This window comes from Lissotriton vulgaris, chromosome 9 (assembly GCF_964263255.1).
Source record: "Lissotriton vulgaris chromosome 9, aLisVul1.2, whole genome shotgun sequence".
Taxonomy (NCBI): domain Eukaryota; kingdom Metazoa; phylum Chordata; class Amphibia; order Caudata; family Salamandridae; genus Lissotriton; species Lissotriton vulgaris.
The window spans coordinates 538,059,891-538,075,838 of NC_141697.1; the positions used below are offsets into that span (position 1 = coordinate 538,059,891).

Sequence of the window (15,948 nt, forward strand, 5' to 3'; positions counted from 1 at the left end):
AACCGCTCTTTATAGTCTTTTATGAGGAATTGTAGGTCCGAGACAATGGATGCTGGTAGGCACACCATCGGTGTTACTTGTGTGTGCACCTGAGTATGGACAGTTTGTTCCATGTGTTCCTCCACTTCTTGTTCCTCATCTGTGCTTTGGCACTTAAGCACCAATTCTGAAGGACTAGTGGTCTGAGTATATAACTCCTCATCCAGCTCTTCATCTTGCAAGAAGCAGGATGGGGTTAGTTGTTGCACCTTACTGGGTGACGTCATGTCCGGTGTGATTGGCTTTTTTGTTATTTTGATCGTGACATGGGACGTCTGGGCATCCATGGCATGTGAAAGAAGTTCAGACTCTTTCCATGTGCTTGCTGTCGTTGACGCCTGTGTCGACGGTGCCGCCATAGAAATCTCCGTCGTCGGCGGTAATTTACTCTTCGTCGACGGTGTGTCCGTCGACGACGCCCTCGTCGACGTTGTCCTCGTCGACGACAATTTCTCCGTCGTCGACGGCTTCGTCGTCGTCGATGGGGTGCTCCTCGTCGACGAGGGAGGCTTCGTCGACGTTGTGGCTTACGTCGACGGAGTCGTCGTCGATGTCTTCGACGTCGATCTCGTCGTCGACAGCATAGTCCTAGTCGTCGATGGGACGGCAGACGGCACAGGTCTACTCATCGACGATGAAGGTGTCGTTCTCGTCGTCGAGGAAGATGCTGACGATGCCGTCGTCGTCGACACTGTTGTCGTCGACGTCGAGACGGTTTTCAGCGCTGAGGAGACCATCGACGTTGTCATTGTCGTCGGAATCAGCGGCTGCTTCCTGGGGACAGGATGGTCCTTGTCAGACACTGGTGGCCTGCCCTCTGAAGACTTTCTAGAGGCCTTCTTAGGAGGGGTGTCTGAGGGGTCAGGGGAGGAAACCCTTGGCCTCTTCAAGGAGAACTGCGAAGCACCAGACATGCTCTCACCTTCTGAAACCAGGGCGCTCTCTGGTTTGTTCTTAAGTCTGTTCAGCCATAGCAAAAGACGTCCTTCTCGGTCCTTCAGAGTTTTGTTGGAGAAGGTTCTACATATTTTGCAGTCCTTGGCCTGATGTTGGGGGTAGAGGCAGTATAAACAAGTTTCATGTTTATCCTCCACGTGAAGCCTTTTTTTACTACAGGAAGCACAGGCTCTAAAGAGACCTTTTTCTGGCTATCAGCCATAGCAAAGAAGTTGAGATAAATTTGTTTTTTGATGAAAGAAGCAAGTTTCCTGAGGAGAACTCAGGTGGAGACTCCCTAGCACAACGTGCGGTAGAAAATCTGAGAGACTGAGGCTCCTGACAGGAAGGTTCTAGAAGGAGGTAGTAGCTGATTGGTTGGTTCTCTTTACTTTGGTCCTTTTTACAAAAGGACACAGATAGGCTACCAAGGTGGGACCCTTGGGCCTGCTCTGTTTTGGTCCTTCCTACATAAGGAAGTAGATAGGACACTAAGGTGAGACCCTTAGGCCTATTCCTTTATATGTATGTCTATAGGACATTACTTTTTATATACCGGAGGCTCCCGTCTCGACGACGGGGAATGATTCAGGCATGTGAATCTATGAAAGACACCCAAATACTGGATAATCTATGAAAGTTACCAATACTGGAGAACCAAAATTACAGGTAAGTACCTTGATTCTTACTCCAGTATTGGAACTTTCATAGATTCCCATAGCTTGTATCAGAATAGATAGCAGTTAGCATGCTTAGCACATTTCGTTCATCAATTGTAAAATTAACACCATACAATATGCCATAAAGTCAACTGTGCTAATGACACTGTATATACATTTACTCCCACTTCGCTGGCTCCCCTAGAATGCTTTTTTGCAAGTAGCACTAACCTTAATGCATTCTGCAGACAATGTCAACTGCAATTATTGTGTAAACTGGGGCCAATCCCCTCTGATACAGCCTGTATTGCATTTATCATCACCCACCTAGATGGTAATGGTGCAAATTGGGCAATACCTCTCATTGAGAATACCAATTCACTGTTGCACAAATATGCTAGGTTTTAAGAACCTATGCAAGGCTTATTTACAAAGCATACCTTTATTAAGGTAGGTGATAATGAGCTTTTAAACCTACGACAGGGTAAGAACTTACTTATAATACACCCTTTCGCAAATTACTTACTGAAACTCAATGGCCCAAAGAAAAAAGCATATCCAAGTTTTATAGGGCCTGAAAGATTAATTGAAAGATTCTTTGGCTCACATAGTTGACCCTCCCCACCGATTGGGTGCAATTTATTGATCCAGTCATTAGACTTGATTATCGACTTGCTGAGCATGAGAGCAACAGGTCTAGAAATGAGCCAAGGCTGTTTTTGTTTTGATGTGAGTGATGTTAAGGTTAGGGATTCAGTAGAACCCATGCTCATTGGAAGAACAAGGGGTCATTATCTAGTGATGGAAAGGAACCATGCAGAAAATATATCTGTGCCTAAATTGTGGTAAAGCAGGACACTTTGCCTGCAATTGTATCGCCAAACCAAAAAAGGCTCTGAAAAAGATGAAAGTCATCACAGAGGGCAATCAGGAAAACATGCAAGCTCAACTAGTACTGAGGTGAACTTGTCGAGTAGGTCTAATACATAGAATCATAACATAGGTAAAATGAATAAAGTTACTTACCTGTAACTTTGGTTCTCCAGTATTGGTAACTTTCATAGATTCCCATAGCTTGTATCATTCCCCGTCGTCGGAATGGGAGCCTCGGTAAAAAATGTATATATATTTCTTTATTTGTCCTATTTAAATCTTGTTTTTTGCTTCTTTTTGTAAGAAATTGTGTTGTGATGTATTACAGGAAGAATGGAAACCAATAGGGATTTATCCCGGAAGACTACGACATCCTGTACAGCGGAATCACTAACAGTTTCTTTATTTTGTTTATTGTTATGTTGGTACCTCTCCATCCAGCATTTATGCTGCTATATGAAATATTGCATATTGATCCAGTTCAATTTCTTAATCCCTAATTTTCTGTTTGAACAACTTTTGTTCTGTTATTGTGTAAAATGAATTTTTTTGCCGATCGAATGTTTGTTTTGTCATAATCTATCTTTTATGTCTATGATAAGGTGATTGTTGTGACTAATGCATTTAGTGGACGTGGTGTTTTTCACAAGCATTTATAAAAAGAAAAAAATAGTAACAACTTTACATGTGACCAAGGGCCCACAGGTCCGAAGCGCGTCGTGCTGTTGTTGCCTCACCTGCACATTAAAATCTAGAGAAGCTAGATCCTGTGGTCCGTCTCTCCTTTGCTTCATCGATCTGGACGATTGGAGGTGGCGCGTGGAGTTTTTCTTTTGCATATATATATCAGCCTACTTAAGGATATAACAAGCTTCAACAAACAACACAGAGACAATGAACTTTCAAAATGAACATTTAACACAATACTCACCCTAAGAACTACACGGACCATCATGCAATCGGGCAACCGTGTGCCACACCCATGGTGGCGATGTTCTCAATAAAACAATCAGTGAGACAAAACTGGTGAGGCATTCATTATTTCTGTGCAGCCCCCAAGAGGAAGAGGCGTTCTGCCTCGAAACGCGTCAGGGACTCAAGCAAGGAACCAAAAACGAAATGGATGCAAAAAACTGCAAGCAGCCTCGAGGCTTCTAAACCGGATGGTAAAGAGCTGCATCGTGTGACCTTTGTAAAGCTCAGGGCATTTGAGAGGAAGATTAAGTACACGGCAGTCCTGGCCGTGGCAAAGGAGCACCATTTCCGATAACTATATGGAAAGGCTAGGAAGGAAACCCTTTCTTTCCGTGAAAGCGTGTAGCTCTAGGCAAAACGAAGCCTGCAGTTTTTGAAATCCAGCCTACTTAAGTATATAACAAGCTTCAACAAACAACACAGAGACAATGAACTTTCAAAATGAACATTTAACACAATACTCACCCTAAGAACTACATGGACCATCATGCCATCGGGCAACCGTGTGCCATGCCCATGGAGGTGATGTTCTCAATAAAACAATCAGGGAGACAAAACTGGTGAGGCATTCATTATTTCTGTGCAGCCCCAAAGAGGAAGAGGCGTTCTGCCTCGAAACGCGTCGGGGAATCAAGCAAGGAACCAAAAACGAAATGGATGCAAAAAACTGCAAGCAGCCTCGAGGCTTCTAAACCGGATGGTAAAGAGCAGCATCGTGTGACCTTTGTAAAGCTCAGGGCATTTGAGAGGAAGATTAAGTACACAGGACGGAGCACCATTTCCGATAACTATATGGAAAGGCTAGGAAGGAAACCCTTTCTTTCCGTGAAAGCGTGTAGCTCTAGGCAAAACGAAGCCTGCAGTTTTTGAAATCCAGCCTACTTAAGGATATAACAAGCTTCAAAAAACAACACAGAGACAATGAACTTTCAAAATGAACATTTAACACAATACTCACCCTAAGTACTACACGGACCATCATGCCATCGGGCAACCGTGTGCCACGCCCATGGAGGCGATGTTCTCAATAAAACAATCAGTGAGACAAAACTGGTGAGGCATTCATTATTTCTGTGCAGCCCCCAAGAGGAAGAGGCGTTCTGCCTCGAAACGCTTCGGGGAATCAAGCAAGGAACCAAAAACGAAATGGATGCAAAAAACTGCAAGCAGCCTTGAGGCTACTAAACCGGATGGTAAAGAGCTGCATCGTGTGGCCTTTGTAAAGCTCAGGGCATTTGAGAGGAAGATTAAGTACACAGCAGTCTTGGCCGTGGCAAAGGAGCACCATTTCCGATAACTAATTGGAAAGGCTAGGAAGGAAACCCTTTCTTTCTGTGAAAGCGTGTAGCTCTAGGCAAAACGAAGCCTGCAGTTTTTGAAATCCAGCCTACTTAAGGATATAACAAGCTTCAACAAACAACACAGAGACAATGAACTTTCAAAATGAACATTTAACACAATATTCACCCTAAGAACTACACGGACCATCATGCCATCACGCAACCGTAAGCCACGCCCATGGAATCAAGCAAGGAACCAAAAACGAAATGGATGCAAAAAACTGCAAGCAGCCTCGAGGCTTCTAAACCGGATGGTAAAGAGCTGCATCGTGTGACCTTTGTAAAGCTATATATATACATATACATATACATAGATAGATAAATCATAAGAGGTACAACAGAAGAAAAAATTAGGCCTAGGCCTCATTATTTTGTAGCTTATAGACCTCCTTATTAGTTAGTTAGCATGCTTAGCACATTTCGTTCATCAATTGTAAAATTAACACCATTCAATATGCCATAAAGTCAACATACTGTCATAAGACGGTTAGATAACAGCATAAATAACGAAATGTGAAAGAACAGGAAGGAGGGTAGAAAGGAAAGCTCACCGCTCACTGCAAGAGATTCCTCAGTACTGCTTGACCAACAGCAGCATCTCCCCTAGCAGAGGAGTCCAGGCAGGCAGTAGTGGCTTGTGAAGGAGTGGGCACTGCTCCATGTGGCCGCTCTGCAGATGTCTTTAATCGATACTCCTGCAAACAGCACCGTTGAAGATGAAATAGATCTCGTGGAGTGTGCTTTAACCTGTCCTTCCAGCGGCTTCCCCGCCGCCTGGTGACAGAAACGGATTGCACTAGAGATCCATCTAGATATCCCTTGATTTGATAGAGGAAACCCCTTTTGTGAGGCTCCAAAAGAACAAGTTACTTACCTTCGGTAACGCTTTTTCTGGTAGACACAGTATCTGCCTGTGGATTCCTCACCTTGTGAAGAGAGAGACGAAGCTCCTGGTTGTGAAGCTTAAGAGTAAAAAAGATAAGAAGGCTTCAAAGACTTAGTCTCGGCGGTCGAGGTCGAGGTCTTGATCGAGGTCGCGTTCGGAGTCGTCATCGGAACATGCTTCAAGATCCTCGAGGAAGAAGCACAAGAAAAGGAGCCATGAGTCACATTATCACTCGGGGAAGGACTCGAGTTCAAGGCCAAAGTCGCAAGTGAGGCTTCTTCATAAGGAAGCGGAGGCTTCGGCGTCGGAAGCACAGGACTCCGATGGTGGGACTTCGCAAGCGAAATCGCCAGGATCTCCGAAGCCGCAGGTGAACCCTTCTCCGAATCCGTCTAATCCTTTTGGTCAGGAGGATGAAGGTGAGGTGGAGGAGGTTGGTGAGGGCGAGGTTCTGGTGCCTGCGGGTTCGTCTACCCCGGCACCGCAGCCCGAGGAAGAGATCGACGTCGTGATGACTCCGACTTCTCGAGAGCAACCTGGGGGCCCTTATCCAGCCTTTCCGGCACCAGGTCAGGATCCATCCCAGTTCCTGAATGCCATGTTTGGGGTTTACTCCAGGGCAATCTACCCCTCTGGTGCACCTGTTGGTCCCACGGGTCCTATGGCGTTTAACTTGGGCGTTCCCCAGGCTTATGCACCTGCGCCTTTCATGCCTTTCATGCCGGCTCTAGCACCGCAGTGGCATTTTCCGGCGCCGCCGAGGCCTTCGACGTCGAAGCCTTCGACATCGACGCCGATTCCATCGACGCCGATTCCATCGACGCCGATGCCCACGTCCTGTTCGACTTCGAATGAAACCTCCTCGTCCGACTTCAGGCTCGACGCCGGCTCCAATCCCGGCAGAGTTGGTTCCGGATCTGACTACTTCGTTTCTGAAGATGAGGTCTCGGCGTGAAGCCTAGAGACTTCTGGAGGAGGAACAGTATCAGCATGCTGACGTGGAGGAAGCAGAGATACAGGATTCTGATGATCCTTTTGATGACTTGAAAGAGGCCAGTGGACTTGAACTGTCACCTGAGTGGGATTTGGCTTCTGTGTCGGACGTGCCTTCCAAGGATGTGGTGCCATATCACATTGTTATTAAAAAGGCAGCAGGCTGGTTGAATATTACTCTGCCCACTACTGAGTACAAGTCTAATATTCTTACTGAAGTCCTTCACTCGCCATCTTCAGTTATTGAGCCGATGCTGCCATTTAATGATGCGTTGGCTGAACCCATCTATGAAGTCTGGAAGAAGCCATTGACAGCTCCTGCGGTTTCGAGGGCTGTAGCTAGGAGATACAGGGTTGCTCCAGGTGACCCAGACTTTTTATCAACACACCCCCTACCTGAGAGTCTGGTTGTGCAGGCTGCTTGTTCTAAGAAGTCTGCGGGTGCTTTTCCTAAGGTTCCTGGGGATAAAGAATCCAGGAAGCAAGATCAGACTGCCAAGAAGGTCTTCTCCTCAGCCAGTATTTCATTAAAATCTACCAACGCGACTTGTCTGATGGGGCGGTACATCCATGCCTTGATGGATTCCGTGAAGCAGTTGGTGGCGAAAATTCCTGAGGAGGATAGAAAGGACTTTCAGGAGGTAGTTTCGGACACTCAGGCTGCTGCGAGACAAGTTATTCAGAGTGGGCTGGACACGGCTGATTCGGTGGCGAGAGTCATGGGCTCTTCGGTGGCCACTAGGAGAGCTGCATGGCTAAAATCATCGGAGTTCTCTGCTGATGTTCAGTCTGCGCTGATGGACTTGCCCTTTGATGGTTCAGGACTGTTTGGCAAGAAGGCTGATGCTGCATTAGAAGGATTCAAGGATAGCACGGCCATGGCTAAATCCTTGGGTCTTCAGACCAGGGGATCTACTGGAAGGCGCTTCAGAGGATTTGGCAGGTCTTCCTTTCGTTCCTATAAAACATCGCAGCAGCAGCCGCAACAACAGCAAAATACGCTGTACAAGTCGTACAAAGGAAGACAGCAGGCTCGTCCCAGTGGTCGTCAAGCCTCCTCCTCCTCCTCTTCTCCTTCCCAGCCCCCTGCCACTGCAGCAAAGCAGCCCTAGATCCGCCATTCCGGATCATGTGGGCCCAGTGGGGGGCCGGCTTACCCATTTTCTACGAGATTGGAAATTGATAACATCAGATCTTCGGGTTCTCAATCTCGTGGAGAATGGGTATGCTCTTCCCTTTTGGGAATTTCCCCCAAGTTTCAAGTTTCAAGTTTATTGTATTTGATTTGGTTCTCCACTGAGAACCACAAATATTAAATACACAATATAATAATTTAAACAGTTTTGGTAAAATTTTCATACTAATACAAGATTAAAAATGGTTTTAAAAATTTGTAAAAATTGTAACATACCAATTCATTTGGCGGAACTTTACATAAAGTAATCAATTCTTGTATTGAGTTAATTCTGCATTTTGAGTAAACTGGTTGTAAAAATCTTTTCCTTGACTTTACCACTGACAAATTTGTGCAAGTAGACAATAAATGTTCCAAGTCCTGCTCTCCACCATTACGTAGATTACAAATAGGGTTTTCTTCAGAATACCATCTAGATGTAAGAGTTTTTACAGGGAGTATTCCGAGTCGGAGCAGGACAATCGATCTCCTAGCTCCATGATACAGGTTAAAATTTATATATTGTTGAGGTTGCTTATATTCAATTATTTCAGTAATATTTTTATATAAAGACAGTTTAAGACAATGTTGAGAGTCAAGGTCAAAGCTTAGTCTTGTAGTAAAGTGCTTTAAGAAAAGTTTCAATTGGGCAGGAGTCCAAGAAAGTAACAGCTTAATGTTGACCTCTGATAGTTTAAAAGCAAATAGGGCATTTCTTAAAAATACATATTTCGATGATTCACGCTCAAATGTCTCAATTTTTAACAGGGATCGGAACGTTCCTTCTTCAGCATGGAGGAGATTATACGCCCACCTGATGATATTGGCGATACCTCGGGCATAGGAGCTAGTTAATGAAAACTCAAGACGGAGAGCTTGCACTGGAACAGACTGGGAAAACTTCATTAGTTTCAGTAGGATCTTTCCTTCTTTTAAATCTAAGAAGGACCACTGACTTATTGGTTTGTGTTCAAGTGCGTACGACAGTACTGGTGGTACTTTGGCACTATATACCTTAAGCATTGCAGAAAATTACCCTCCTTGCCGGGGTTATTGCTCGGAGGACCATCTGCTGCTCCTGCAGGAAGAAGTCCTGGCTCTGTTCAGAAAGGGTGCGATAGAGGTGGTTCCAGAGCAGGAGAGAGGTCAGGGATGCTACTCCCGGTATTTTCTGATCCCCAAGAAGGATGGCAGGCTCCGTCCAATCCTGGATCTCAGGATCTTGAACTTTACCTGAAACAGGAGAAGTTCAAGATGCTCACCCTTGCGCAGGTTCTTCAGGCGCTGCTGGAAGAAGACTGGATGGTGCCGATCGACTTGCAGGATGCGTATTTTCATATCGCAATCCTGAAGTCGCACAGAAAGTATCTCCGTTTCACAGTTGGATCGCAGCACTACCAGTTTGTGGTCCTTCCGTTTGGACTTACTACTGCGCCTCGAGTCTTTACCAAGGTGATGGCTGTGGTGGCAGCACATCTCAGAAGATCGGGGATACCTGTATTCCCGTATCTGGACGATTGGCTGATCAAAGCGGAATCGCCAGTGGTAGTGCTCCATCAGCTGCAAGAGGCAACTCAGTTGTTGCACAGGTTGGGTTTTTCGATAAATGTACCCAAATCTCACCTGGTGCCCTCCCAGGGCAACCTGTTCATAGGTGCAGTACTGTACACTACTGTGTGTCGTGCATTCCCTCCTCCACAAAGAATTCGCGACATACAGGAAATGATTCCTTTATTTTTCAATGGAGTGGTCATTCCAGTCCTGAAGGTCCTTCGCTTGCTCGGTCTGATGGCTTCTTGCATTCTGTTGGTCAACCATGCACGCTGGCACATGAGGGCACTCCAGTGGTGCCTCCGAAGGCAGTGGTATCAGCACGGCGGAGATCTCAGGGAGTCAGTGAGGATCTCCAGAGAAACTGTGGCGGATCTGTCTTGGAGGAGCGTGGAAGGCAATCTGTCTCAAGGAAAGCCCTTCCATTTACCTCCATCGGTGGCCACAGTGATAACGGATGCATCCTCTCTAGGGTGGGGTGCTCATCTGGGGGATCTGGAGATCAAAGGTCTTTGGTCGCCAGAGGAAAGGTTGCTTCACATCAACCTTCTGGAATTGCGGGCAATACACGTCTGGCGCTCAAGGCCTTCCTCCCTTCCCTTCGCGGTCAGTCAGTTCAGGTCCTGACGGACAACACGACTGCGATGTGGTATGTCAACAAGCAGGGAGGTGTGGGCTCGCAGTGTCTCTGCAGAGAGGCTCTGCGTCTCTGGTCCTGGGTTCAGGTCCATCAGATTCGTCTGATGGCAAATCATCTGGCCGGAGTTCTGAACGTTCGTGCAGACAGTCTCAGTTGGCAAATCTCTGCCGACCACGAGTGGAGGCTCCACCCAGAGGTGGTTTGTCACATCTTCGGGACTTGGGGGACTCCTCAGGTTGACCTGTTCGCCACTCACGAGAATGCTCACTGCCCGTCATTCTGCAGCCTCCAGTTTCCGATGCAGGGAGCCTTGGGGGAAGTGTTTCAGTTGAGTTGGGACTCGCAACTCCTTTACGCGTTTCCTCCCATACCCTTGATTCTTTGGGTTCTGAGGAAGATTCGCGAAGACCGGGCCCAAGTCATATTGATCGCTCCAGATTGGCCAAGAAGGGTGTGGTATACAGATCTTCTCCACCTCTCCTTGTACCCTCCGCTCCGTCTCCCTCTCAGGGCAGATCTCCTCTCCCAGATGGAGGGGCAGGTTCTACACCCCCTCCTCCAGACCTTACACCTTCATGCCTGGAGATTGAGCAGGGCAACCTGATTTCCCTTTCTCTCCCGCACGATGTGGTGGATGTTATCTTTTCAGCCAGGCGTGACTCTACCAAGTCCATTTATTCTTATAGATGGTCTAAATTTGATGCTTGGTGCGGGGGGAAGTCCGTTGACCCTTTAAGGGCTCGTTTGTCCAATATTCTACAATTTGCTCTTTCTTTGGCCCAGCAAGGTTTTGCGGTGGCAACTATCAAAGGTTATTTGTCGGCCTTGTCGGCTTTCCTCTGTTTGCCAGACCAGACTTCTTTGTTTAAGTCTCCTATTGTTTTACGTTTCATTAAGGGCCTTTGTAGGAGAGTAGGGTCTGCAATCCTATGGTCACCCCCGATTTTTCAAATGATATCTCAGATTATATTTGGTAAAAACAACAGCAAGCTCAAATCCCACCGCTGCCACCAATGTGAGAAGTTGGCCTGATATATGTTGCTCACTAGTTCTAGTGATCACCTTGTATCAGTCCAAACAACCCTTATGGTGATTGGTTGTAAAGTCAACCTTATAGACCAGCTATCATAGTAGCGTAAAATCGGGGGTGACCATAGGATTGCAGACCCTACTCTCCTCGAGCCTTACCAATAAATATCCTCCTACACCTTATATTGTACCTTAATGGGACTTGAACCTTGTTCTTACGTTCTTGATGGGTTCGCCTTTTGAACCTCTACACACACGCCCCTTGTGACTTTTGGCAATTACCTCGGCAAGGAGGGTAAGTGAGCTTCAGGCTCTTAGTTCTAAGCCCCCATTTTTATCTATTAATGCTGAAAGAATGGTTCTCAGGACTAGTGGTAACTACTTTCCATCTGGGGCAGTCTGTTACACTCCCTACCTTTTATCCTCCCCCTCACCCTTCCAGGGAGGAGGAGAGACTACACCGCTTGGACCCTAAGAGGGCGGTGAGCTTTTACCTGGACAGGACACGAGAGTTCAGGTTGGATGACCAGCTGTTTGTTGGCTTTGCTGGCTGCAAGAAGGGGAAGGCGGTGCACAAGCGTACTCTCTCCAGGTGGACTATCCTCTGCATTAGGATCTGCTACACCTTGGCGGGTAAGGACCCTCAAGAGGGTATAAGAGCTCACTCTAGTAGAGCAAAGTCTTCAACTTCTGCTTTATCTAGGGGAGTTCCTGTTGAGAACATTTGTAGAGCAGCGACTTGGGCCTCCCTCCACACTTTCGCGAAGCATTACTGCTTGGATACCGAAGTGAGGAGGGAGGGTCACTTTGCGCGTGCTGTTCTCCAGGATTTTCTAGTATAGGAGAGTGGACACCCTCCTCCGGGAGTGGGGACTGCTGTGGGAATCTATTCACAAGGTGAGGAATCCACTGTCAGATGTATCTATCAGAGGAGCAAGTTACTTACCTTCGGTAACGCTTTTTCTGGTAGATACAGTATCTGCCTGTGGATTCCTCACTGACCCACCCGCCTCCCCGTTGTCCACTCTTCTATACCAGAGTAATTGTAATGTAATTATATATATATATATATATATATATATATATATATATATATATATATATATATATATATATATATTCGAGACGATTCCCACCACTTCCAAGCAAACGCCAGGCGAAGAAGGAAACTCAGGCCTCAGCAGCAAATGTTTCAGGCAAGAAGTATTTTATTTGTCACCTCTCACGACGACGCGTTTCGGGCTATGCAGCCCTTGATCACATTCAGCTAAACTGCGCCATTTTTTTCTTTATAAACAATTAGTGAAAGTGCACACCTGAGTTGCATTTCAGTGAGATTCACAAGATTAAAAGGCATTGAAAAAAGACTGTGTTCTCATATACTGCCTAGTACTTCTTCTATACCTGACATCAATACATGCTTCAGTCGCTATTAAAATAATTTATAAAATATTTCTACATGTTCATGTGTTGCACATACATTAATTTTATAAATTATAGCGTTCTTTTGCAAAGTCAAGTTATTTAAATACTAAACATTTCTTACTGGATAAATCCAAGTTTGTATCAATGTTACAATGTAACATGATAAATTCGCGCCCAGCTTGTATATTGTGAAAATATCCGGATAAATCCAAGCAACCAAGTACTCGATTAAAGTGCATAGTGCAAACAATTCCTATTAAAAGGACTAATCAGACAGTGCAAAAAGACAGTGATGTGCAAATGAGCATAAAGAAGTGCAGTGCAATAAATATAATAAAACCTTGATTAATATTATAAAATACAATATACAAATTCATAGCAAGCATGTATAACAATTCATCAATAATAAGATACTCCGTCCGGGTAAAACATTAAAATTGATAAAATTATACAAAAGTAGCTTAATTGCTAAAAATGAGCACATTGTAAAATAGTAATCAAGATAAGGCAAAAAAGGTTGCTGACTTGTTCTGTAGCACTGCTGTTGAATTAGGATATTATTAAATTGGTTTGAAATGGTAGAACAACTGATTTAAAATTCTTTGAGACAGGCAAATATGAATGATATTATGACCCTAAAGATAAGTGTGCATATCCTCTGTGTTATTCAAACCCTGAGGCCACTTGCTGTCAAACTCTAATATAAATTTCGTTTCAAGTTGTCGCAGTTGACGCTCTCTATTGCCACCCCTCTTAGATTTAGGAATGGCGCTGACAACATAGTATGACAGACAGTTGATGTCCTTATTATGACATTGAGCAAAGTGCCTGGCTACAGGATAGGCAGGGTCATTATGCAATACTGCCCTTATGTGCTGCAATATTCTGACGTGCACTGGCTGCTTGGTACTACCAATGTAGTTAAGCCCGCAAGTGCACGTCAAAACATAAACAGCACATTCAGTTTTACAGTTGTAGCTGCCTTTTATTGGAACTGGGGATGTCTGAAAGGGTATTTGATAGGTAGTTTTGTTACAACCAAATTTGCAAGCACGACAGGAAGTGCACCGCCTGAAGCCATTGCTAGTGTGTAGCCACAATGTTGGTTTTTTAGTTTCTGGAGAATTAATGTCAAGTTCAGTACCCATAGATTTACCCTTCCTAAAGGTAATAGAAGGTGTGTTGGGCAATCTTTCTTGTAGTATAACATCGGTCAAAACAATTGGCCAATGTTTAGTTATAATACTTCTGATTTTCCTTTCTTGCCTAGAAAAGGTGGTAATAAATCTGGGGTTATCAGAAACCTGATTGGCTGGTGCTTTTTCACCTTGAAGCTGAGGGAACAAAGAATTCCTTGGACGTTCACTAGCTTTTTTAATGGCATTGGCAATCACTTTGTTGCTGTATCCGCGATTTTTAAGACGAGTACACATATTGTCTTGACATATTATTTTCAAAGGAAATGTTTCATTTTAAATGTTTTCCTGCATTGGCTTCACACTGTGTGTTCTTTATCTTGACATTTGTATACTGTGTATACTTTATATATATTTACTGTCATCGGTCCGTCCGTGTGCCTCGAAGGCACGGAAAAATGGGCGGAACTGATGTCATCACGCCGGCGTGGGCCTAATATGGTGTCGGTGACGTCAGCTGAGTCGCGCGCAATGCCGTGCCTCTATGACATCGCCCACATTGGCGCGAAGCTACGAAAGAATTTCCGAATGTTGCTGACGCAAGGGGATATTCACAAGGATTGTAATGATCCACATTTGTGACTATCATTATGTTTGTACCAAGCACCATGTCTGCTCCCTGTGCTTGTAATTATCTTTGTGTTTATTTAAGGCTTGGTTCCATAGTAAATTATTATTTGTGTCAGGTGCACATTTAGAATTTCCTGTGGTGGTTGCTTATAATGGTTTCACTTGCAAGCACTTATTACACATGTTAGCAATTATCCATGTGCCTGCAAACAAGAATTGTCTCGAAACCATGAGTCACAGTAAACACATGCTGTTCCAGAATATGGAACCACAGAAGTATAATTAACTACGTGCCCCTCCAGTACAATAGAACCAATGATAGATAGTCCAGTTAAACCCCAGTTGGGCGCTTGGCTTTATTCCTTCAAGAAGAAACTCTCCACTGTCTCCCTGGAACCTGAACCCCTCCTTCTGACCTCGTCCAGCATCCTGCCTGACCGGCGATATCTGCGCACTTGCAGACATCTCCGAGCAGCGAATCGAGTTCCCTCGATCCTGGCATCTCACAGAAAGACCTACCGTTGAGGATCGGCGGCAATCCCTTGTGCTCTGGAAGTCGCCTGGAATATTGGTTGCTCATCCAGGTCCGTTCTACAGGTGTCATCACTTGGAACTCTGAAAGAAAAGAAAAGGCAAGGGAAAAAAAACAACATTAGTGCACTGTTCTTGTTTTCTCGGTGACTATTTCAAGCTTGCAATATTTAGGAACTTGTGCATTTATTCCTGAACTGAGTAACAACACTATTGAGAGCACCAGAGACATTCCCATGAGCAAAAAAAGAGGATAGAGCGAAGAAGCTGAAAGACAAAGCAAAATTCTTCTGAAGCATATGGCGTAAAATGCTAAATGAGGAGACTTAGAACCATGACTTAGGACTCAATATAAGAGTTGTGTGTCTCCTTACCACAAGAGATCATAATACGTGTTTACTGTTTTAATTACTTTGTAAGTCTGTTTCATTACTGTTTCATTACTTGGAGTGTTTACAAGAAATTGATTATGTTTATTGGTACAATGACTAATGTGATTTATGTTACTTTTTCCTAGTTGTTCATTAGAGCACTATAGAATGCGCATTCCCAAAAAGGGAGATTGTTGGGTGTCCCGTGTATAACAGTGAGTCAGACCAACACCCAGTGATTCAGTCATTTCCTTTTTTGTTGTTTTATCCAGACTCCGTTCACTCCTGGGACAGTGTCTGTTTGACGTAATACATTCTTTGGTTGAGTGCTGTGTTGGGAGTCAGATGGGTCCAGCATCGTCTATGCAGACAAGTTTTCCTAGTCAGTTATCAGACAGAAAACTAAGCCACTTAAGCTTTTTTGCCCAGACGATATGGACCCAGGGAATTTGATAAATGCTCAGGATCTAGCTCAGACATTATCGGAGATTTCCAGTGAGGAAATTCCCAATATGGCAATATTAACTAGGGCCCTTGGAGAGCTGTAGAGTGTAGTTCAAGCCTTGCGCCAAGAAATTCAAACCCTCAGGGATACACTGGTGGAATATCCCCCACATTATTTGTTCTGGTTAGATTCAGGATTCATTTCCAAGGATAAACAATTTGTCACTCAATCCATGCCATTTACAATTGAATCAAGGAAGGGCAACAGAGCTGTCATGGAATGAGAGAACAGCCTGTACTAATGACACTGTATATA

At 44.8% G+C, this 15,948-nt stretch overlaps 1 protein-coding gene across 1 annotated transcript in view; it reads right to left on the bottom strand.

Moving 5' to 3' along the window:
* LOC147690382 (uncharacterized) overlaps window positions 1-15,948 on the bottom strand; it is a 2,590,730-nt gene that overhangs the window by 1,669,844 nt on the left and 904,938 nt on the right. Inside the window, exon 27 of the mRNA XM_086936677.1 lies at window positions 14,806-14,901. Within this exon, the coding sequence (XP_086792803.1) occupies window positions 14,806-14,901 (96 nt within the window). The remainder of the gene's footprint in view (window positions 1-14,805; window positions 14,902-15,948) is intronic.